The following is a 23,460-nucleotide window of genomic DNA, read 5'->3' on the forward strand; positions in this document are numbered from 1 at the left end:
TGAGCTTTTAATGTGTTTTCCAAAAGCAAATATAAAAATTTCTGCGAGTCAAGCTTACTTATGTAAACACTTTTATTAAATTTATTTCATGACATGTTGTATCAGCAAAGCCACCCATGTGGGTTCTCCAGCATCTCCTGTAGTGCAGCCTTGCTGTTGTGAACTGGTGGGGCTCCCATCACATCTTGTGGGGCGAGAGGGCAGCCAGACACGCGTTCAGTCAACCTGAGCAATTGGTCTGGTTTTATACAGCAAATCCAATGTCTCCATACATAGAGAGATGGAGTAGTTGACAATTATTTCTTGCCAGCGTAATTCCATTGGAGGATTATGCCTGTATTTATAGCCCAGCACAGACTGTAAACCGCTGTCAACCACGTGCCTGTGGGGAGCGATGCTGTCCGGTGGGCTTTCAGCAGGACTTGCTCTGCACATCCCTCCCCACGCAGGGCTCCCCACCACCCTGTGGGGCTGGGTTGTTGCACTGCCGGCTGCGTCGAGCTGTGCCTGACTGGCAGGGACCCCACTGTGACCAGCAGCTCCAGCGCCCATTGGTCTCACTGCCTGTAAACGCATTAAAAAAAAAAAAAAGAAAGAAAAAAGTACTCAGTCGGAAGTGCTACATATAGTCTGACTGCAGCAGCATATTTTGGGTGGGACCAGAGGAGGAAGATTGAGCTGAATTCCCCCAGCGGTTTCATGATTTCAGCTCTGAGTGCAACCTCTGCTGCAAGAGGGACTCCCTGATCCACCCCGGTCCACAGAAGGCTGTAGAGATCAAGGTGCTTTCAAATGGGAGACCAAGCAGCATCTCCTTCTCCAGACACGCTGTTTCCTTTTATTCTCTGCTCATATGAAAGGCTGCAGCTTGGCTTTCCTTTCCCAAAGGGCAGCTGATAGCTCTCTGGGCGCTAACATTCTCACCTCAGACCAAGGCAGAGGGACAGAAGTCTCCTAACATCATGGGGGTGTTCTGAAAACTCTGGCCATCCGTTTGGGGATGGGTCATTTCAAAACTTTTCCATTACAGTACAGACTGAGTTGTCAGGAGTGTTTGATACTATGGATTATGGTGGTGCTCCTGAATGATGGGAATGCTTGATGGCTGTCATTTACTGTCATTTTTTATTTACTCAACTGGCCTTCATGCCTGGCTTGGGCACTTTATTAATCCAGACAGCAAAAACAGATATGTGCACTCTTACTTAGTGCAGGGTGGGAAGCTGAGTTTCCAGTCTGCTGCAACATTGTGCTTTAAAAAAAAAACCTGGGTTTGATCCTAAATGAGTTTTGGAAGTAAAAATATAGAACTAGAAATTGTCTATGAGCTGGAAGTGTGTCTGTACCCAATATTTGCTAAAAGCAGGTAGCTCAGGGACTGGCCAGTTTGGTGGGCTGCTTTGGGTCCAGGTCCTGAGCTTTCAAACCTTGTCCTCTAAGGCAGATTCCTTGGATTTGGAGACAACTCAACCTGAGATTTTTAAAGAAACCCCCATTTCAGTCACTGAAGCAGTGCTTTTGAGTTCAGCTTCGTAAACTTTCTATCCAGCTCTGCCCTAACTCCTTATCTCATCACAGCTTTGATTTTCCAGTGGCAAGATCCTAGTTATGAGCACATGGTGGAAGGCCTGGAGCTCTGCCTGGTGGAACTGCTCTGAAGATAGATTTTTCTGCCAGCTTCATGTACTGAGATTTGGATCATTTTTTTTTTTCGTCATCACAAATCAGGACAAAAATATCCAGAAAGAGCTGTGACTTTTTTTAATTTAAAAAAAACTTATTCCAAGACTCACTTTTTTTGCCACCCATTTAATTTTTTAGGATAGCATATAAAGTAATAAAGAAAACATAAATAAAAGCCTGTCACTTTGGAAAACCATATTTTTTTCTCCCTCAAAATAGATACTTTCCTGGTTACAGTGTTTCCCATGGAGGCCACTGAATTTGGCAATGTGGCATTTTTTTCACTAAAACAGCTGTTTTGGTGGGCATTGCTGGAGCACCACTTCCCTGCTGCTTAGCCTGACTCTTTCAGCCTCCCTTTCCTCCCTGCCTGTTGAGGTCTGTGCTTTCACCCTTGCAGCAGTCATCTTTAGGGGGATGCCACAGGGATTCCCTCCAGGGGAACATGACATGCCAGTCAGTAAGGACCAGATGAGGATCTCATTTGCAGTAATGAGCTGTGTCCATAGAGCACTGCAGGCAAGCAGAGCCCAGCCCTTGGTGGGAAATGTGGGCAGCTGGGCTTTGCCAGGCTGCTGCCACACTGCACCCCACCTCAGCTCTTTGCAATGTGTCAATAAGTCTCCAGCTATTAAACACCTCCTCATTTCCACTAAATTGTTGATAATAATCATCTGAGCTGCTAATACAAATCTCTTGCAGGGCTGCTTAGGATAGCGTAGAAACAGAAATGATAGAGAAACAAAGGCTTGGTTCATGCATGGGTGTAAAGAGCTGTCAGTTAACAATGTGGTGGAGAAAACCCTGTCCCTTTGCTGCTTTTTGCCCTCCTATGCTGTGTGTACACACCAGGTTCTTACCTCGGCGCTTAGTCTGCTCACAGGCAGGGCCTCCGTAACCTGGTCGACACTGGCAGAAACAGGTGTCTCCCACCAAAATGGGTTCACCGTTGTTTTGGCATGGTCCGCAGCGGCAGGCGTTGAACTCCAACAAGTAATCATCCAAAGCCCGTTTGAGGTTTTGCCGTTTGGTTTCCATGTCACCAAGGTTGCTTCTGCGGAGAATTTCATGGATTGGCTGCAGCTGCATGGGATGGAGACAGAGAGCACAGAGAAATTTCAGCTGGGCACTCACTGAGATGCTACCATACCACAGTCAGAGAACTGTGATATCGCTGGATAAACTCAGGGCCCAGAAAAATCTCATTTGTCTTCCTCGACAGATTCATGTACATCATGCAAATGTGTTGCCACGACTGATGGGCCCCAGTGAGAAACCACCGTTCCAAAACCTTCCTCATCTTAGAGGTTTCTATGGGATTGGCTTTTCTGGATGTGCTTTGGCGTTTCAGTGTGGACTCAAATGATAAATTAGAACACTCCAGTAAGCCCATTTTTTTGATTGATTTCTTAGTGCTGTCACGATCTCAGAGATTATTGCATGCTTTTTGCTTTTTTGAACCAAAATGTCTTGGCAAGAGCTTTGGACAGTGGTTATCATCAAAACTTAATGCCAATTTACCACTAATGGTGACTAGATTGTGAAACATCCAGTAAATGCTGAGCTTGGAGAATTTTGCCTACCTACTTTTTGCCCTTTGATTGGGAGAAATAATATTGTGCCATTTACAGGTTTAAAAATATAACATGCTCATAATATTTCCAGCAGCAAAATCCAGTTCCTGTATGCCATTGAGCAAAGCCAGTTCAGTTTGGGCAACTAATTATAACTCATCCAATTGAATCTTAATATTCAACTGAATATTAAAGTTGAAAGCTCAGGGCTGGTCTAAGGACACGTATTTACACTTATCCATCCATATGCCTGTGCTAACGCTGTGGATCTTGGCTGGGAATTGGTGGAAACCAGTCCCAGAGAAGAGCTGGGCATTGTCTCATTGCACAAGATGCACTGAGAGTAATTTGTGGGGAGGATCAGCCGGGCTATGGGAAGAGCTCTTAGACAAATTTACCCAAGCGTGTTTAACAAACGAGAGGGAGCTGCAGATAAGAGCTGCTGAAGTGGACATGAGCCCTTATCTGTAGCTCTGGTTGCACAGTGACTGCTGAGCTTCAGAGCAGCCAACAGAGAGCTCAGCCCGTGGTTTACTGGAAAATTGCAATAAATTTTGCTCAGAATTGATGGGAACTTGTGCAGGAAGGTGAATAACCTGCAGCTGGACATGAAAGTTCTTCTATGTTATCTGGGCTTTCTGTAGCCAGGGTGCTGCCCAGGAAGGTTTGCAGAGTCTCTCTTACTCTGCCAATAACACAGATAATTCCTGATTCCATTTTCCCTTCTCCCACCTTCTGTCAGAGTGAGGAGTGGGTGTGCTTTGAAATGAAGATGAGAGGGATTGAAGTGGCAACGTGTCCCTGCCATGACTGTGGTTCCCTCCACCACACTCCCCAGCTGCATTCCTGGGGCAGACCAGCGATGAGAGCATCTTGAGGTAGATGTGGTACTCTTGACCCCAGCCAAGGAGTTGTGCCCAGCTCAACACACCTCTGCAGTCTCTGTCCCTGGATTATTTGTCTGTAGGGTTCCTCTTCTCACTCCCTTTCCATCCTCTCTTCTTCCCATCTCTGAAGCCCTGTAGGATGCTTCAGTGATCTTTCAATTTTACAGGGCATCCTATTACACAAAAAGGAGGAGGAGATCCTGGCTGATTTTTACGGCCACGAACCATCTTTTTGGAATGTGGAAAAAGACAGGACCCACCTGACAAGCCCCCTGCTCTAATAACTGCTGGAAGCACTCACAGCTATACCCACCATGGTCTGCAGAGGTTAGGCATAGCTGCTGCAGCTCTGAGGCAGATGAAAAGCAGGGGGGTCTACGTAGAGCCTTTGCTGGGGAAGCAAGTCCTTCCCCAGCCTACTGAGAGTGCCCTGCTTATACAGGAGAGTGGACTGAATCAGGGAGAATAATAGGGATGAAGGCAACCGTGGAGAGCTATTCATTGGGAAGCTATTTGGGGGCACATCAAAAACTTAACTCAGCACTAATCCAGCATTAAGCTCCTTGTCCGTCTCCCTGCAGATGCAGCTGGTGGGAGATGTACTCCCCATTGTGAAATGAATAAGAGGTTACCAGATCAGTGGCCCATTACATTTAATCTTGTTCTGTGATGGGATCACAATAAAAATACAAAATGATCTGCTCGACTACACTTTCATTCCTTATAGCAGCAGAGTTTCTTCACCTGCAGAAAAGCCTTACCTCAAAATCAATAACAGCAGGATTATATTTTAATGACCTTCCCCAGTGACGATACATATTGCCATCCCAACTGTTTAAGAGCCCTCCGGTGTAACTGGTATCTCCACCTCTAATCCGAGGAATAATATCTTCCACAACTGCACTGTTGCTCTCAGTATCTGAAAAGTTGAATTACACCTGTATTATTTAGTTACTGTTTCCACACATACAATAGAAACTGCTTAATGGAGGTAAGATCGATCATGCAAGAGGCTATCAGTGAATGGCACTGATGCTGCCTCCTGAAATCAATGGGAGCTCGGTATGCCCTGCTCGTGGGGCAAGCCCTGCCATGTTATCACAAAGCGGTTGGGGACAAGTTGAGCATCCCTAATGCTCTAAGCTGGTAGGACCTGAAGAGCTTGCACACCTCTGGCCTTGGTTTTTAGTTAATATGTGGATAGTAGATCATGCTGTCTGTATCTGGTTAAGCGATTTACAAATCGTGGGCTTCCTAACCTCTCTGAGTACTTCATATAGTCAGTTTTTACTTCTTTAATAATAGTTGCCATAGAATCACCAAGTTGGAAAAGACCACTTGGATCATCAAGTCCAACCATTCCTCTCTGCCACTAAACCATGTCCCTGAGCACCTCGTCTACCCATCTTTTAAATACCTCCAGGGATGGGGACTCAACCACCTCCCTGGGCGGCTTGTCATGTTGCCCTTGCCCTCCATGCCCTATTGTGGCTATAGGGACTGCAACCTTCCAGCCACCCCTCTGCCTCTATTTACATGGTTTTCTAATCCAAGTATTGCTACTTTAACTCCTGCTCTGTCAAGAGCAATCAGTGGAGACTTGGACTCAGAGTCACTTTGGTCCCACAACTGGGCCTGAGCCATAGCTGGGGATGGCACCAGAGCTCCCTTCTTCATACCCTTGTGTGACCCTGCTTAAAACTCCATGCCCCAGTGACCAAAAGAAGTGACTCAAGATGTCTTTGCAGACATCTACCCTGCTATCATACCAGTTTTCAGAAATCCTTTCTTTGCGCAGTCAGAGGATGACACAGACGCTTCCAAATGCAGTTTGCTCTCGCTGCCAGTAAGGCCAATTGAATAGCCAATACAGGCACTTATCTCCTCAGCGCTGATGTCTGCAAAACAGAAAGGAAATGAGTAAAGCCAGTGACTCATTCAGAATGAAAGAATGTTCGTTTTCCTACTCAGTTTTTTTTCAGTTATTTGCATGGTCTCTTCTTCAAAGTCAAGAGCTATTTGGCACAGAGGACAGAACTTGTAACTGGGATAAAGCTAACTTGTAACTGGGATAAAGCTGGGAACAGCAGCTGAAATCAATAGATCCCTGCTACTTTACCTAAACTCAGGGTCTGAACCATGTATTAATGGTTTAAGTAGAACCCTTCAGCAGCAGCTTGCAAAAGGTGCATCTGCTGAGAGCTGCCAAAGCATTTCTGCTTGCTGGTGGGCTGCTGCTATCATCACCATCACGTACATCATGAAAATATGTAACTGGAGACCTATGAAGAAACTGCAGAGGGAAGAAGGGAACTAATGAGGTGGTTTCACCAAGGTAAGCAACGCGCATATTTCATACAGCCTGGTTTAATATACGCACTTCAGTGTGGTGCAAATATATGGCCATCTTCTCTAGTAGTTAGAAAATCCATTGATTTCAATAAATAAGTATTGTAAGTAATAGGTAACTTTTATATTGCCCTTTTTGTTGGAGGACCTTAAAGTGTTTTACAAAGCAGCCTGGTGATCAATACCCTGGTTTTGAAAGGGAGGCACAGAGGTCAGTGGGATTTGTGCATCGTGGCTTAAAAATTGAACCTCCAGCTGAGCCCCAACCCAGAGTGTTGTCTGCTGAACTGTCTCACCTCATCTCCTTGGAGCAGTGTCTTGTCTTGCTTGTGTTTAAAATACTGGTAAAATACCCATAGTTCTGTTTTTATTCCTTTCTGCACACCCTACAGGAGAGGCTCATGGGAGCCATGCAGGGCATGGATCTGCTTGTTGGCTTGGGGGTTCCTAACCAGCAGAGGTGCTCAGCACTACAAGTCCTGAATTCAGACTGGTGAGAGCTGAAGCATATTCAAGACTTCAAAGGGAGTTACATACCATTGCAAAACTAGGCCCTTGAGAAAGATTAAATGTGTAGCACTCAATTACTTACACTAAACTCTTCAGCAGTTGTAAACACAGTGGGTAAAGTTCATTCACCCAAAGCAATGTGAGTGATTGCTTATCTTGGGTTTGGAGTGCCACAAAATTAAGCTTGAGGAACACCCTGATTAATTGATTCACCATGGTTCCTGTTGAGTAATTATGTTCAGCGAGGGTCTGTCAATACAATTTGCTATTGGTTGCAGCAAGATTGGGTCTTGATAAATGAGAAGTGGTTATCATTGCAAAAGGGTGGCCATAGAATATATTGGCTCTTGAGGGGGGAGCCCTGATAGTTTTTTTTATATGATATAATTTGCGATAGTTAAATGTGCTCTAGTGATAAGATTTACTGCTGCATTTTGGATTAATCAGAATATATGAAGACTCTTTCTAATTTACTCTGTGCATAATGTTTCTCCCATAAATGTTCTTGTAATGTGTGAACACATTATGCTGTTTTCTGCTAAATAATAGAACCGTAACAATCTATTTTAAAAACAAGTAATGAAAAATATTGATGGCAAAGCAACAAGGGACCTCATTCTGACATGTGTATATATTTCACTCATGACCACATTCACACAAGCCCTTGCAGCCTGATAGCTAGAAATGCGTCTGGCAGCAAAACTGCAGTCCTATGCTCTGTGCTGCTGAACTGTGGTCTATTCCTGGGTAAACCCAGGAGCAGACTTAATTTTCAAAATTCAGGTTTTCTAGATGGCTGAAGTCCAGCTCATGCCTATTCCTAGCTGCATGCTCAGCAACCATCCAAGTTATCGCTTGTTTAGGGAGGATTCAGACTAGGAATCTTTTTCCTGGGCATGTGCTTTAGTCACTGGTATATCTAAAAAGAGTGATTTCTCTTCCAGAGCATTTAACACATAGCCTTATGGGCTAGGTGGGCTCTCAGGATGCAGTGGCTGATCTAAAGTAAGTGCCTTGCTGCTCAACCCCGTGGGGACTCAGCAGTACATCTCCAGGCACCTGCATGGCTTCAAACTCGTCTTCTGAAGCTATGATTTTAAGACTTGAGCACTATATATCCTGATCTTTACTATTCCTCAGAGGAGGCAGCTAATCCTCTTGCAAACACAGCCTTCAAGCATGGCTCTTGTTGCCATTGAAAGTCAACTTTTCATTAAATGGTTTTAGACAGTGGCATGTCAGCCACTGCAAGCGAGTCCTTTTGGATCTACATTGTATGATGTAGAGCACTGCTGACTTGGTAAATGTGGACTTTCTAGCAAAGTCTGGGTTAGATGAAGATCACAAAAGCATGCTACATTAGAATGAAAATTACTTCTCTGCTGTGGCAGATTTTTGTCTTTTGCTGAACTTCAACATCCTTCTTTCCTAAAACAGGGCATCTCATAGCAGTAAATGTCCTCCTTATATAAATAGCAAGCACAAGATAAAGCAAAATAATAGCCCCTCTCTACATACTGTTGATTCATTTTTCCTCTGAAATTGGCAGTCTGCTTCCTGAAGACTTGCTTGCCAAGATCTTGTTCACTTCTATATCACTCTTCAAAGTGAATAAATGAAGAGGCATCATGTTTCCAAACACTAGTAGTTCAGGAACTTGATGAAAATTCTCTCAGTTAATTTTTTGTGGAAAAAATAGCATGGTTAATGCTCAGTATGGAGTGCACAGTTAATCATAGAGCTGACGACACAAAACCATTCCAGACTGGAGGCAGAATGTGAGGCAGAAACATGGAAAGTAATGGAATCAATGGAATTGCAGCAATTTGCAGCTGTTGTCCAAAATCACATTTTTCTTTTGCATAAATGTCCAGTCTGGCATTACCAAGGCAGCATTACTGTCAGCAGAGCAGAGTGATGGCCCTATTGGGAACTGGGATCTATTGAATTGTCAACACCTTTGCAAAAGTTGACGATCCAGTTAGTGTACTAAAGTACTATATTATTATTATTATGCATCTTATGTTTTTGATTAGGAAAAATGTTATGCTTTGGCTCAACAGTAATAGCTATTCTTGCACTCTAGATAGCTGCAGTGTCTATTTTATTTAACTGAGATTTAGAGGTATGGCTCTCAGTCTCATACACTCTAACTTCTTGAGAACTGGAGCTAACAGAGGTCTGTCAGTCTTCAGATTTGACACTAACCAGAGTAAAGTCGAGTGGTATTGCCAAGTGCAATGCATTATTTCAATTTACAGAAAATTGAAATGCTCACCACTAGGAGGGTAGATCATGAGTCAGCTCTCATTTTTTATTATGGATGAGTTTGCAGTCCTTGAGTGTACATGAATGGCCAGAACAAAGACTATAAGAAACAGGAGAAGTTAAGAGAAGTCTAGAACCTTAGACTGAAAAAAAGGGAGAAAAAGACACTCAGGCTCCTTCCTAAGCTACCAAAATCTTAAGCTTAGCCCCCACTGTGTGGCCAGTAGTGCATCCATCCTGTGAATGACACATGTGTACCTCTAACCCACCCCTCCCTGTGCATTTTTGGGCTTGTAAAGAGTATGTGTCCGTCATGTGACAGGACATGCCAGCTAGCTCAGCAAAGAGGCGCCAATGAGCACCCGCCCTCCCATGGACCAGGGATGTGATGGCTGTGGGGAGCCGCCGGAGATGGATGAATTACTCTGGTGGACCAGCCCAGCCCCATAGCATCCATGTTAGAAATGTCTAATTTAGAGCAGGAAGTTGTGCACAGGGACTACTTTATGGTTTTCTAACCTTTTTTTCTCATTTCCTCCTTATTGACGACAAGGATGTACTCAAAGATGCCTCCCATAGTACCAGATGTCATGAAATGGGTGCCGTAGTCATTGATAAATTTGGCATACATGCCATAGTTGTAGATGTCTGGAAGCTCCTGCAGGGAGAGCAGCACATCTTCATCCAAAACAATGTTGTCCCTTCTCATCTTGAATCGGGCTGTCTGCACCTTTGTCACACCTCTAATGAATCCAACCTCCTGCAGGTAAAGAAAACAGGTGGTGCCACTCACCATTCACTTAAAAAAACCAACCAAACAAAAAAACCATTCCAAGTCATTAAGTTTGCAGAAGAAAGCTTAAATCTCTGACTGTCAGTGTATGGTGAAGGCATGAAAAGAAGCCCAGGCTTAAATTAAATCACTAGAATTTATTTTTAGTGTCTTTTTCTTGTGTGCTGTATGAGGTAAAGGGCAAAGCCATGAGCTTGGATGCTATCGGATTTTTTTATTGATGTGTGAGTACTTTCAGAATGGGGCTCCACATGATCCCCCTCCATCCTTCATTTCTACTATTTCTTTTATCTAAGCCTCAGCCAGTGATTCAGGACAAGAGCTGATGGCAAGCCTAGCCCAACCCCAGCAGTGGGGTGTTGCCTTAGTCAGGAGAGTGCTGACAGGGGGAGGATTTCTTAGATATACTGCTAAATCCACAACTCCTTTTCTAGATTGCCCCCTGCCTTGGACAAGGCTCGCATGCAGCCAGAACAGCCCTTTAAATGATTCCTCCAATCATTGATCATCATTTAGCTGCAAACATCGTGTGAGTGTAGACAAGGGCATAGTAAATGCGGTAAAAGTGCCTATTTCAAACAGCTTTTAAGGGCATTTGAACTCGGAACACCATCAAAGTAATTCCTCTTTATTGTTTTCTGCCAACAGCCATGAGAGAAGTGGAGATGGGGACGGTAAATGTGGGAAATACCAGCACTCGTATTATTAGATTGGAAAGAGATTGTCACACCTAGTCCATAATATAAACCCACTTTGAGAAATATACACTGTTATCAGGTATTTTTTTTTAATACAGTATTTTAACCTCCCATAAAAAGTAGCATCTTTCCCTACCATAAGACAGCTTGTATTAATTTGGACAAGATATATTTGCTACCAGCGATCATTCCCTGAGGACAACTGTTTTGATCAACATCTTGATATTTCCTCCTCCCTCATCATCATTTTAAACATATTTTTATTTATGTGCTTAATGTAGCCCTGAAACAGAATGGGGTGATATAACATGTGTTGTGGTATTTCGTAATTCAATTTTATTCCCATTCCCTGTTTTCTAAAACGTAATAAGAACAACAAACAGGATTACTAACGATCATACATTTGCAATTACATGAACAAATTAAGGTACAATTACTATGTGTTAAAAAATGCATTTGAGAGCATAAACTGACATAAGTTACGACCTGACCATGTGATGCAAAGATGATGGGATTGGAGCATATGCATCACTAATTTTTTGATTATTTTTTTTTTACCTTTTCAGTGTACTGTGTGAAATTCTTCAGGGATCCTTTGCCACTTGATAAAGTGAAGCCCAGGTTTAACAGCAAATCTGATCCTGCAGACCCAATTCCAATGGTAAAGCCTTTTGTTTTGGATTTATCACTTTTAAGAGCATCAAGCAGATCCTTTGAATCATCGTAAAATTCAAAAGCAAACCCAGAATCAGCATGAGCCTAAAGTGAAAGGAGCAGACATTAATTTTTCAGGTACTTCCCTTCCTTACCTATTTCACTAAGGAGCTGATGGTGCCTCTGTTGAAGCCCATGATGCTCCTGGCTGCTCTGACACTGGTTTCAGTGAATGTGGAATAAAGAATTAAGTAACATGCCATTTCATTGGAAATATATGAGAAACGCAGAGAGCCATGCCTTTTGTTTCATCCATCTCCAGGCAGGGGAAGAGTTTGTGTTTAGCCACTCAAAGCAGTACCCCTACAGCGAGAGCTGGTAATAGTGCCTGTTAAGCTAGCCTGTCACTTCCTGTAATAAAACCCTCCTTCCAGTTTCTTACAGCTCTGCCAAATCTCAATGATTTGGAATGATTTTTTTTTCTCTCCAGCCTGCTTCCAGATGAATTTATTTAGGAAGAAAATTCAACAGTAGTGATCCAGCCACTTGCAATGGCAACACTAGAGAGCAAACATTATTTTGCCTGTGTTTTAGAGAAGTGACCTTTTCCTTGACTGGTGTAGTTTGCTGGCATAAGGAGCCGAGCAGCCTTGCTGAATCTGGGCTGTGCTATTTGCCATATCTATAAAAAGCCAGCAAAATTACCAATGCTGAAAAAAAAACCATCTCAGTTACTTCTTAGACCCCAGAAGGTAATAGCTCCTAAGTCAAGATGGATATGGGGAGTGCTCAAGTGTTCCTTAGTACCTGACCATGATGTAGATGTCCTTCCACTGACAGCAGCAGGTAAAGGGGTGAGAAAACTTGGCCTTGTGTGATGAGTCGGACTGGGGACTAAGGGGTGCAAGGGACTCTGCCTGCTGGGAGGACATGAAAGCCACTTGCATTGAGCCAGTGCCTGTAATATTCCCCTGGAATAAAATGTGTGTCATGTTATTGCAAAAAGTCATGCAAAAGTCATTGCAAAAGTCATGGAAATCAGGAGAAGTCCCTAGTGACTGGAAGAAGGCTAATGTTGTGCCCATTTTTAAAAAGGATAGAAAAGACAACCCTGAGAACTACTGACCTGTCAGCCTCACCTCTGTGCCTGGGAAGATCATGGAACAGATCTTCCTAGCAGCTATGCTAAAGCACATGGAGGGCAGGGAGGTGATTAGTGGCAGCCAGCATGGCTTCACCAGGGTCAAGTGCTGTCTGACCAACTTGGTGGCTTTCTATGATGGGGTAGTCACAGCAGTGGACACTGGTAAACCGACAGATATGATCTATATAGACTTCTGTAAAGCCTTTGACACAGTCCCCTACAACATCCTTCTCTCTAAACTGGAGAGAGATGGATTTGATGGGTGGACAGTAAGGTGGATAAGAAACTGGTTGGATAGTCATATTCAGAGAGTAGTTGTCAATGGCTCAGAGTCCAGATGGAGATCAGTGACGAGTGGTGTCCCTCAGGGGTCCGTACTGGGACCGAGGCTGTTTAATATCTTTATCAATGATATTGACAGTGAGATTGAGTGTACCCTCAGCAAGTTTGCAGATGACACCAAGCTGAGTGGCGTAGTTGCCATATCGGAAGGACAGGATGTCATCCAGAGGGACCTGGACAGGCTGGAGAAGTGGGGCTGTGAGAACCTCGTGAGGTTCAACAAGGCCAAGCGTAAGGTCCTGCACCTGAGTCAGGGCAATCCCCGTTTTCAGTACACGATGGGGGATGATGTGATTGAGAGAGCCCCGTAGAGAAGGACTTGGGGGTGCTGGTGGATGAGAAGCTCGACATGAGCTGGCAATGTGTGCTCACAGCCCAGGTGGCCAACTGTGTCCATCAGAAGCGTGGCCAGCAGGGCAAGGGAGGTGATTCTACCCCTCTATTCCTCTCTTGTGAGACCTCATCTGGAGTACTGCGTCCAGTTCTGGAATCCTCAATGTAAGAAGGATATGGAGCTGTTGGAACGGGTCCAGAGGAGGGTCACAAAGATGATCGGAGGGCTGGAGCACCTTCCCTATGAGAACAGGCTGAGAGAGTGGGGCTTGTTCAGCCTGGAAAAGAGAAGGCTCAGAGAAGATCTTGTAGTGACCTGCCAGTACCTGAAGGGGGCCTACAGGAAAGCGGGAGAGGGAGGCTATTCGTAAAGGCTTGTGGTGATAGGACCAGGGGGAATGGGTATAAACTGGAGAGGGGCAGATTTAGACCAGACATTAGGAAGAATTTCTTCACCATGAGAGTGGTGAGACGCTGGAACAGGTTGCCTAGGGAGGTTGTGGCTGCCTCATCCTTGGAGATGTTCAAGGCCAGGTTGGATGGGGCAGTGGGCAGCCTGATTTAGTGGGATGTCCCTGCCCACATCAGGGAGGTTGGAACTAGATGATCTTTAAGGTCCTTTCCAACCCTAACTATTCTATGATACTATGACAAGCATGATAGCTGTTAGAGAGTGTGTCTAGGGCACTCACTTATGATGTGGAAGACCTGTGTTGAATCCCTGCTCTGCTTGGTTCAGTTTCCAACATCAGATGTGACCCTACAGAACATAGGTGTTGTGATACAGGGTGATGGATTTCAGGGTCTTTGTCTCGCTCAGAATTTGGATTTATGTCCATTGTAGCCATGCCATAGACTTAAAATGCTTTCAAAGATTGAACTGGTAGCTTTGTTCTCCTTTTACACATGCCCACCCTAGAGAGACAAGTGACTTGTGCAAGTTCTACAGCTCATTAATAACATAATTTAGAGAGAATCCATTTTTTTTGGCTCTGACTCGGCTAGAGTAAGTAGTAAGCATGTCTGGGTAATAAAGCATATTAGTTCCTTATGTGCCATAAACCAGTGTTTATATCATTGCTTGTTTATATCATTGTCTTGGGGACAGGTAGAGAAAGGTATCTTGAAAGACAATCTGTAATGAATGATAAAATGTACATAATATCTTTATGGGAAGTTTTTGCTTTTAGCTGGGAAAGCATTGTTAAATTTAACCAAAGTACTTACTAGGAACTGGTAGATGTGGAAGTTGTAAGGTTTGCGGTAATACTTCTCATCATCTCCGTAGTACAGACGTTCACATGCAGTGTCATACTTCAGCTCCCGCCAGTCTCCATTGTAGACATACTCACAGTGGCCCCCCAAAAAACTAGGATCATATACATACTGTCTCTCTTCCTGTGTTAATATATTGTATCTTGGAAAGAAGTAGCATTCAGAAAGTTAACCATAGCTCCCGTTTCATTTCCCCAACAGTCTCTGTTCTTTCTGTTCTCCTGACAAGTTATCTGCCTTTAGGCTTCTGACTTCTGCATTTGGATATCACCTAAAATCCAAGGATAGGGTTTGTTATGTCCTTGCTATGTCTTTTCCCAAAGCTAACAGGAGGCAAACAGCCATTTTATTTCCACGATATTGCTTTGGACCAGTCTGCTAGAAATGGAAGAAATAAGTTAAATTGTCCAGTCCATCCCAGCAAGAACAGTTATGAAAGTCTCAAAGTCCCAGAATTCCTCCAGGTCTTCCATGAGACTAATGCATCTCACTGTCACAAAGTGTTTCCTGGCATTCCCTGTAATTGTTTTCTATCTTAATTTCATCTTCTTCCTTTTAGGAATGATCCCATTTCTCAGGAGTTAGCAGACTTGCATTCTGCTTGAACTTTGCCAAGGCTCTAGCTTGTTATTTCCTTATGACTCTTACTTCCTGCTCTCCAGTCATCACAGCTGTTACTTAATATTCCCTGTAATTCTATGGCCCCAAATGCAAGCATTATTCAAACTAGACTGCAGCATTGCTCCTCACAACAAGGAATCATCTTTAAGACCAAGACTATTCTTTTGTGTGTTCTGTGGCAGAAATGCATCAGAGAGCAGTATTACATGGGGTACTCAGTGAAAATTAATGTACATCTTGAAAAACTTTCGATGGACCCTCCCAGATCCTGGGCCACAGAGAAATTTATCTCATGGACTGTAGAGACCATTGAATCAAACTGATGGGAAAGTTGTCTAACTGCTGACTACATTCTCATACTGTAGCCTGTATTCTACAAGTGAAACTAGGCAGTATCTTTGTAAACCCACAATATTTAAAACAAGAATATCATGATATACAATTTGTCTTTTGAGTTGTTCTTGATTTCTCTGCTGCATGCGTTACCTAGCCAAAATTTGAAACTGAAGAGGGTAACACTTTTTAATGGATGGGAGTATGTACCCTTCGTATATTCATGTGGAGCTCAGCCTCTCTGCCTTGAATCTGCGCTCTGAGGTCCTAAATTCTGGAGTTAAATCTTCTCCTTAAGGATGGATGCCACTAGGATGCCACATCTCCAGGGTCTACAGTTTGGTTGAATATATTGCTTTTATCAGCTGGAGAAAGCTGTGAGATAACTGGGATGTATTTTTATGTGAGTACAAAGAGAACATCACGAATACAGAGTGGCTGGGAAAGGCCAAGGTCAGATAGTAAATCCAAGACAGAGTTTGAAATAAAAGGTAAAATGAACTCTCCTACCTCCCTCATTGCTACCCATGGTCACATGGGACAGCGACTCTCCTTTGGGTTTTGTACAGCTCCCTATCAATTCACAGAGCACTGTTATCACTAAGGAAGAGCAATATGAAAAACTTAATCCTGTTTTGATTGTGAAAGTAGCGGTGAGATTAACTACTCACCCTTGGGCTGCTTTTTCAGACCCTGGGATTGGGAACAGACGTTCACAAGGGCTTTCAATGTCTTCATCCTCACAGTTATTCTCATCAGATCCATCTCTGCAGTCTGGCTCTCCATTGCACACAAGATGCCGTTTAATACAGCGACCTAAAGTGCACAAGTACAGATGTCTCTTATCTACCCTTCAGAAAACGTTTGCCACTCCAATCTTGGGGCCACAAGAAGTCATGCTAGGTGTTAAACACAGTGCTGTTCCATTGGGGGCTTACTCTTCCCAGATCCTTCAGAGGAGGTTTGCCTTTGCAGCCCGGAGTGAGTGCAGCTAGAAGTCCAAGATTGCTGCTCCTTTGGGTTCCCATGAGATGGGAATCAAGTACAGGTTACCTCCCTGGTCTGATAATTTTATCTAAATTCATGCCCTTGGAAACAAGCTACAGGAAGCAAGAGCTTCTCCACTTGGCTTAAGGAAGTCTGATCTATCCTATTAGAGTGCAATTTTACGTCTCCCCATTACAGGAGGTATTTATTTAATTAATTGCAACAATTATAGGTCAAGAATGGATATTTGCAGGAAGGGCAACTTGAAAACATTTTTGCTTCTGGGATTGAGGAGAAAGCCTTGACATGACATTCATGGCAGGAGAGAACTGGTACTGCTGCTCTTGCTTCAATGGAGTGATGATGACCTGCTCCAGATGATAATCTGTTTAAGGAGCTGGCTTGTACTTCTAAATTTCAATAGAATTTTCATTAAATGCTCAAGGTTGGAGTTTAAGCCATTTGTATAAAAACAAGAATCTGTCAAGGCTAGTCAAACTTTCAGTTAACAGCCATATTATATCTCAGTCCTCGGAGCTGAGGATGGCTAAAAATAAATGTCACCTCAACAGATTGCTAGTTGGATTCATGATTGAACTATGTCTCTTTCAGGGAGAGAAAGTGGTGCATTGTGGGAGTGATAGTGCCCATAGAGGGGTGTGTAAGCATGTAGCACAGCAGTTGGAGCAGAATATTTCTGATCTCTTTGTTCCACTGAAAAAATTAACCTTTTCCATGTCATACTGCCTTCCTTTCAATCCAAATATGAGTGTAACATGGATGGATTTCTGTAAAAGTTGGGGGAAAATACAAAGACAGGGACGTTTCCTGCTTTCTCTTGTACAAGTTCATCATCCTGCTGGTTGGGCTGAACACAGATTGGCAAAGGTCTGCCCGTGGCAGGGAACTGAAATCATCGCAGGTCTGTCCAGCTGGGACCGAAATCTCCTTGGCAGAATTTTGTGCCCAGTTCACTCACCTGTTTCCTCACACCGAAAGTCCTTCCCACAGCTAGGGGGTCCAGCACATGTTGTCTCGGCATGGCAAGCCTGCTCGCCCCAGAGATGCCCTGCACATTGCCGCCCCAGGAATCTTGCCGGCTGCACCAGCCTCCTGTACCGGTGCTGAAGCACATAAGAGAGAAAAACATTGCCAATACCTAACATTTATCCCCCAGAGAGATCCCCTCCACAGGCTATAAAGCAATTAAAGATATTGCTTTTATCTATCTTGTTACTTTTTTGTGTGGCCCAAAGACTCTGCCATGATAAATGGAGGAGAGTCAGTACAGAGGTAGGTGGGAGCTCAGGAGATTTGCTTCAAGTTCATATGAATGAATTGGGGTGGTGGCTGGAATAAGTGGTTTTAAAAAATCTCTTCCCTATTTTATACCTTGGAAATAATATGGAATTTTTCCAGCTACATATGTTTTGTCTTGGGATGTAGCAGGCTCAGATGGACACAGACACTAATTACAACACTGATCCTGCAACATTTATGATGGATTATTAATGAGAACTGCTGCTTTTTAAACCAGGGGGAAAAAAATAAAAAAGAAAGAGAGAAGAGCTAAATAATCTCCTGATTATAAGCACAGGAACAAACAACGCAGGAATATGAACTCGGTAGAAAGCAAAATTATGTCAGGTATTTGAAAATAAATTCTAGAATTATGAAGACATATGTGAAATTATATTAAAATAGTGAACAGGAGCTGATAAATGAAGGCTGCTTTAGTTTCTTTTCATTGGAATATTTGCATTAAGAATCAAGGGATACTTAATTAAATCTGAGACAGAAAAGAAGAAAGTCTTGGGCAAATATTCTGGCCTGATTCTTCCACTATTTGCCTTGATTTTGCATTTTGCTGTTCTGCTAGCTTAAACGCATTTATTCCCTAGTTTACACCAGATTAAGTAAGAGCCTCTCTAGTCAAGGAGCATCTTCATCATATTTGGATGCGTTTACTGGATGCTTCAGAATGATGAATATGTATAATATATATAATTAATGTGTGTACATCCTCATCACAGACACAGCTGAAGATAAATGAATACATTATGATGGAATCTTACTTTCCTCTCTTGGCAAGGAAAGCAATCAGTCCATTCTGACCATTGGCTCAGCTGACAGTCGACAGGAGCTGGAGAATTAACATCTCTGCTGCTTCTTCTAAGGAGAGGAAGAGAAAGAAGTCTAAGGTCTTTGAAGTTGTATACATGTGTGTGTTTTTCCACCAGGGACCTAGTTTGTAGAAAATGGGAAGCCGGCACCACCAGGGACAGACTTCTGTCAAGGGTGGCTGTGCTACCTGATCTGCCCCTTCCAAGTATTTAACCATCAGAATTGGTCATGGGCAGCAGATGCAGTGCCTGAGAATTTCAGTTTGATTTTCCTTCTCTCCTAAGAGGTCCTAAACCTTTCCAATAGGTAAACTGCAATAAAATCTATATGCGTCATAAGACCAAACACACTGAGTAAACGGAAGAAATGTGGGAAAGACAGAGGTTTCAAGGAGAAGCTTTATTTTTTGGCTTTCTTCTCCAAAGCACGTTAAAAACGTCCAAGTGTTTATCACCTTGGGTCTGTTCTGAAATCTACTGATTTCACAATTTTACACCATTGTGAACTCATGGTCAGTATTTTCCCTAACAAGTATGAAATCAGGATCTGATTCCCATGGGTTTTGCGAAGTGGTGGGAATGGCTGCACCAACAGAGCTGAGAAGGCAAGGTACAAAGCCATGTTGAATACGGGAATTTGTTGGCTGGCTGTTTCTAAAAGGAAACAAATTCTGAGAAGAGAGAAAAAAATACAGGAAGAGTATAAAAGCAGAACATGGTAAGGAAGTTGTATCACAATGGCCCTTGGATCAGCCTTTCTACGCATACAGTGACTATCATTATACAACAGCAAGAAAATACTTCTCTTGCCTTCCTGATCAGTTGTTATGATCTCTATTTCTGTCCCTGCTCCTACAATCTTTATTTTTATAATGTGTTTCTTTATCTTGAGGAGCAATCTGTGGCATGCTAACCCAACTCTGTTTGTCACTGCCTTCAAAGCATTGTGAGGGGTTACTCTGAGCCAAAACATTATTATTATTTTGGTGATTAACTAATGAGCAGTCTGTTTTACTTACGAGACTGCAGTCCAAAGAGAAATATTGATAATTAGCAGAGGTGTGGAGCACTTTGGGGATTCATCAGAGGCTGTAGAAGAGAGTCTACTAAATGAAAGCCGAAACAGCTCAGTAAGGAAGCCTGTGGATGCAGATCAGTGCATGAGATGAAAAGCCACCATGTCTCCAGGAAAACAACAGGAGCCTGCAGACAAACACAGAGCTGGAGGACACGCATGTATTGATGCCTTTTTGCTCTGACAGGAGGATTTGTGGGTTGTATCATTCAGCAATTCACGAAGTACTTAATTGGCTCACCTTCGATTGGATTTTACATTTACCTCTTCATTATTCTGCCTTGTTTGATAAGTTCATCAAACATCAAAAATCTCGTCTTTGTTCATTTTCAAAAGGGATTATCGGAATAAGCCTTCATAATTAAGTGTATCACTACCACATTTTTTTTCCTTTCCACCTTCTCCTTGTCTCCACGTTCCAATTATCACTGATACCTTTTTTGATCCTTCTAAATCATATTTGCCTTTAGAACAAGGCTGAAATTAATAGCTGTAGAAGAAAATCCAACCATTTTCCTATCATGACACTATACCTTTATAAAAAAGGTAACTTGTTTATTCTTGTCCTTCAAAGCCTAAATGATATTTGTATAGGTTAATTATATTGTTCAGAGAAAAAAAAACCAGAGGCATGAGGATCTGACTTGGGTTGAAAATCGGGTTATCAACATGCACTTGTTAACATCAGATTGATAAATTTAAAATAATTAAATGAAAAATAATGTAAAAAATATTCACTTGCAAATTATCCTACATAGGGAATTCATTCCAAGTGCCCAAAACCAGTAGGGTAATTTTTCTAAGGAAGTTTCAGGAGGCTTAGTAGTTCTCTGTGAAAGAAAAAACATTGTGCAAACAGTTCATATAAGAAGGAATTACGATGCCTACCTTGGGCTTTGGACAACTGCCAATATTTTCTTTTCTGGTAGCTGTTTACAGAGAGCACAGTGTGCACACGCCTGAAGTCAGGACAAAATTGATGGGCTGACTGACCTGCCCATAATTCCTATACGTAAAGTTGTTGGGGTGGCAGACTTACCTGTGGGAAGGCAATGCCTGAAACTCCCTGTGTGCCGTAGCTGTGGCCTGATGTGCCATTAAAGACAGTGAGCATATAGAGAGAATCAGAGGAGAAAGCTGACACAGGTTGCACCACATTGTTTTTCCATATGTAAATGTTTTCTGTAGATTAGCTGCAAGCAAAAGCTTTAGGCTTCAGGACTCCATGGAGCAAGCACCGCTAGAAGAAGCACAGAGACCATTGGACTCCAAAATGCTGTGGTCAATCATTGACAATGGCACAGATCAAATCACAAAGAATCAGGACACATCCCTGGGGCCTTTGCCCTTTTGGAAACAAATTCCCAGTTTTCTGTCAAGGGAGTATATTAAACTGTGCAACTGTTCCCACATTAAAGTCAATCAAGTCCTATTGCATCAGTGTGTTTCTTGTCCAGTCTGTATCCTCCTTTTAATCTGAAGGAGGAGGAAACTCATTTTATTTCCCTCAGTGACTTAACTGTAATTTTGGTGCATTTGGGTTTTGAGCGGGGAAAAGCTTCCCAGTACAGCAAATTGAAGATTATCATAAAATTGTATTATGAGGAACATGTAGCTTCTAGATACATCAGGGAAATGTCAATTCAGCTTCTTCCCATTGCCATCTCTATAAGGCAGTGTCCCATCTCCAAAGCTGATGTGAGTTACCATCTGGCTTTTGGATGGCTCTACAGAGTCACCACAACATGAAAATCTAAATCTTTGTTTTCTAAAGTGATTTGGAGTAAGAAAGATACCCTCTAAATCTGAAATTGTCTTCTATCCCATAAGTTGTGTGAACCTATCTGTCAGTGGTTGTTCTAATGCTTTTAGCTGGTTGGGATCTTAACATAGAATTAGTGAACGTGCAGAAGTATAAGAAAGCAAGAAACCATCCAAAGCAAGAATACCATGGGTTATTTATTATCAAGGTAAGAGTCGCAAGATAAGAATATTCAGTTTTCATGTGTTTGAAGAAACAAAAAATGGTCACTAGAAAACACATTTGGTCATGCTATAACCCAAGTCATCCCATACCTCTTCCTTCAAGTTGGTGTATAGCCTTCCCTTCTCCTGAAGGCTCCTGGGCAGGCACTAAATTGCAGAAGGAATCTTTAACTTCATTAGATATCATTTAAACAGAAAAAAAAAAAAAAAAAAAGAGTAAGAGATCGATGGACACTTCTGTTTGAACAAGGGTCTGTATCTCCTTGTTTTTTTTCTTCATAGTGGACTGAGAGTCTTCATGCAAAAATGAAGTGTTCCCAGCAGACAACTGAAAGCTTGAACCTCAATAAATTCAAGAGAAAGTGTAATTATTGTAAGAAAATCTGGTCTTGGGCTATTACAGCTATTAAGTAGACAGTGAATTGTCCTCTGTCCACAAAAGACTAGGGTAGAAGTGTCACTTTGTGTATTTCCCAAATTAATTGCAAACCTCATTTCAATAGCTGGTATTGTAAATTATCAAAATAAAAGGACCTCTTACTGTGTTATTTTAATGTAATTAAAGTTCAGAATGACCCTGGGGCTTGTCTTTGCTACACACGAAGAAATGGAGCACATGGGTAAACTCTGCAGTGAAATGAAATGAAAACTGCCTTTTTGTGACCTTCGAGAATATGTTAATGTAATCCCTTACCTACTAATGCACTTTGGATGAGTTCAGAAAGTCTTTCTCCTTCCTTCGCCTATACAAGTACAACTCAAATAACGGTTTTAATATTTTTTTAACATACTACTAAACCTAAATTGCTTTTGCCTGGGAGAAAAGCAGGGAATTGAAACTGGCCTAAGGCTATCCCCATCATTACCTCCTTATTACATGTTACTGCCTATCTGCATGTTGCTTTTAAGATAGAAGGACATAAAAAGGTTTTAGCAATGCTTATAAAGGTCTGGGCCCCTCTGCCCCCGTGGTGGGATCCTCACTGGATGTCTGCTAAATCTGTCTTCTAAATCTTCCAAACTTCTGTCATCCTGGCTGCTTTGCACAGTCAAGTGCCTCCTCAGCATCTCAGCAAGACTGTCAAAGCATTATATCTTTTCTTTTCTGATAGCAGCATCAGAAGCACACCATATATATAATGAAAGTTATTTGTGGCACGTCTCTCAGGTAAAAGGCTGGGCTGGTTTGTGCAATCAGGCACAACAACAATTTCGCACTGATAGGTGAGGTCGTTTGGAGGGAGGCATGTGAGAGAGATTTAAGCGGCAAGCAAGGCACACCACGTTAGAGGTGAAATTAAAGAACCTTTCTCAAAGGTATTATGTTCCAAAAGTGATATATATAAAAGTTATGGTTCCATTTATAACATTATGAATTGAACTTGTCTAAAATGCGTGTTGGATCCTTGCCTCTAAACCTGAATTAACTCTCAGAACCTCTGGCTTGTGATGGTAGCTGTTCTGTCTATAGCTATGCAGTCACCTTCAGAATGATAAGCCATGAACTGGAGTCTTTGGGCTTTTAAAAAATATTGTACTACGGGCTGAGAGTGAGCTGGGCTGCGCAGAGAGCTCACTGCAGCAACACCTGGGTGGGAGTCTGCATTGTCATTTTGGGACTATTCCCCTTGCAAAGCTAACTTCCCTAACACTGAAGAACACTTCACTACCAACCTCTAATTATTTATAGAAGACACGTAAGTCCTCATTTACAACTCTTTCATACCTGAAATCAGGAGCATATTAACTCAATGTGGACAAGCCTGGGCATCTACTTTTCCTCTCTGATTGCAATACAGGGTTTTGTTCCACTTCTAAAAGTCTC

General features: G+C 42.6%; 1 protein-coding gene across 1 annotated transcript; it reads right to left on the minus strand.

Annotated features, from left to right (window-relative positions):
* Positions 1-99: 99 nt before the first annotated feature.
* Positions 100-20,974, minus strand: C8A (complement C8 alpha chain). Its single transcript, XM_054073083.1, has 11 exons — positions 20,689-20,974; positions 18,527-18,623; positions 17,431-17,575; positions 16,136-16,280; positions 14,463-14,652; positions 11,321-11,521; positions 9,791-10,031; positions 5,914-6,042; positions 4,906-5,063; positions 2,544-2,766; positions 100-564 (listed from the first exon to the last, which is right to left on the minus strand). The coding sequence occupies exons 1-11, from the start codon at positions 20,805-20,807 to the stop codon at positions 413-415; spliced, it is 1,800 nt and encodes a 599-aa protein (XP_053929058.1). The 5' UTR covers positions 20,808-20,974; the 3' UTR covers positions 100-412.
* Positions 20,975-23,460: the final 2,486 nt, after the last annotated feature.

Source organism: Cuculus canorus, chromosome 8, assembly GCF_017976375.1.
Source record: "Cuculus canorus isolate bCucCan1 chromosome 8, bCucCan1.pri, whole genome shotgun sequence".
Taxonomy (NCBI): Eukaryota; Metazoa; Chordata; class Aves; order Cuculiformes; family Cuculidae; genus Cuculus; species Cuculus canorus.

What these genes read in the sequence shown, in the direction of transcription:
- C8A (XM_054073083.1), bottom strand. Translation starts at nt 20,807, where the DNA reads ATGTGGTGCAACCTGTGTCAGCTTTCTCCTCTGATTCTCTCTATATGC. An exon ending in GGAGGAAATGAGAAAAAAAG is followed by an intron (nt 6,043 to 9,790) that starts GTTAGAAAACCA and finishes TCTGTTTTGCAG; the next exon opens with ACATCAGCGCTGAGGAGATA. An exon ending in CTGCTGTTATTGATTTTGAG is followed by an intron (nt 2,767 to 4,905) that starts GTAAGGCTTTTC and finishes CATCCCATGCAG; the next exon opens with CTGCAGCCAATCCATGAAAT.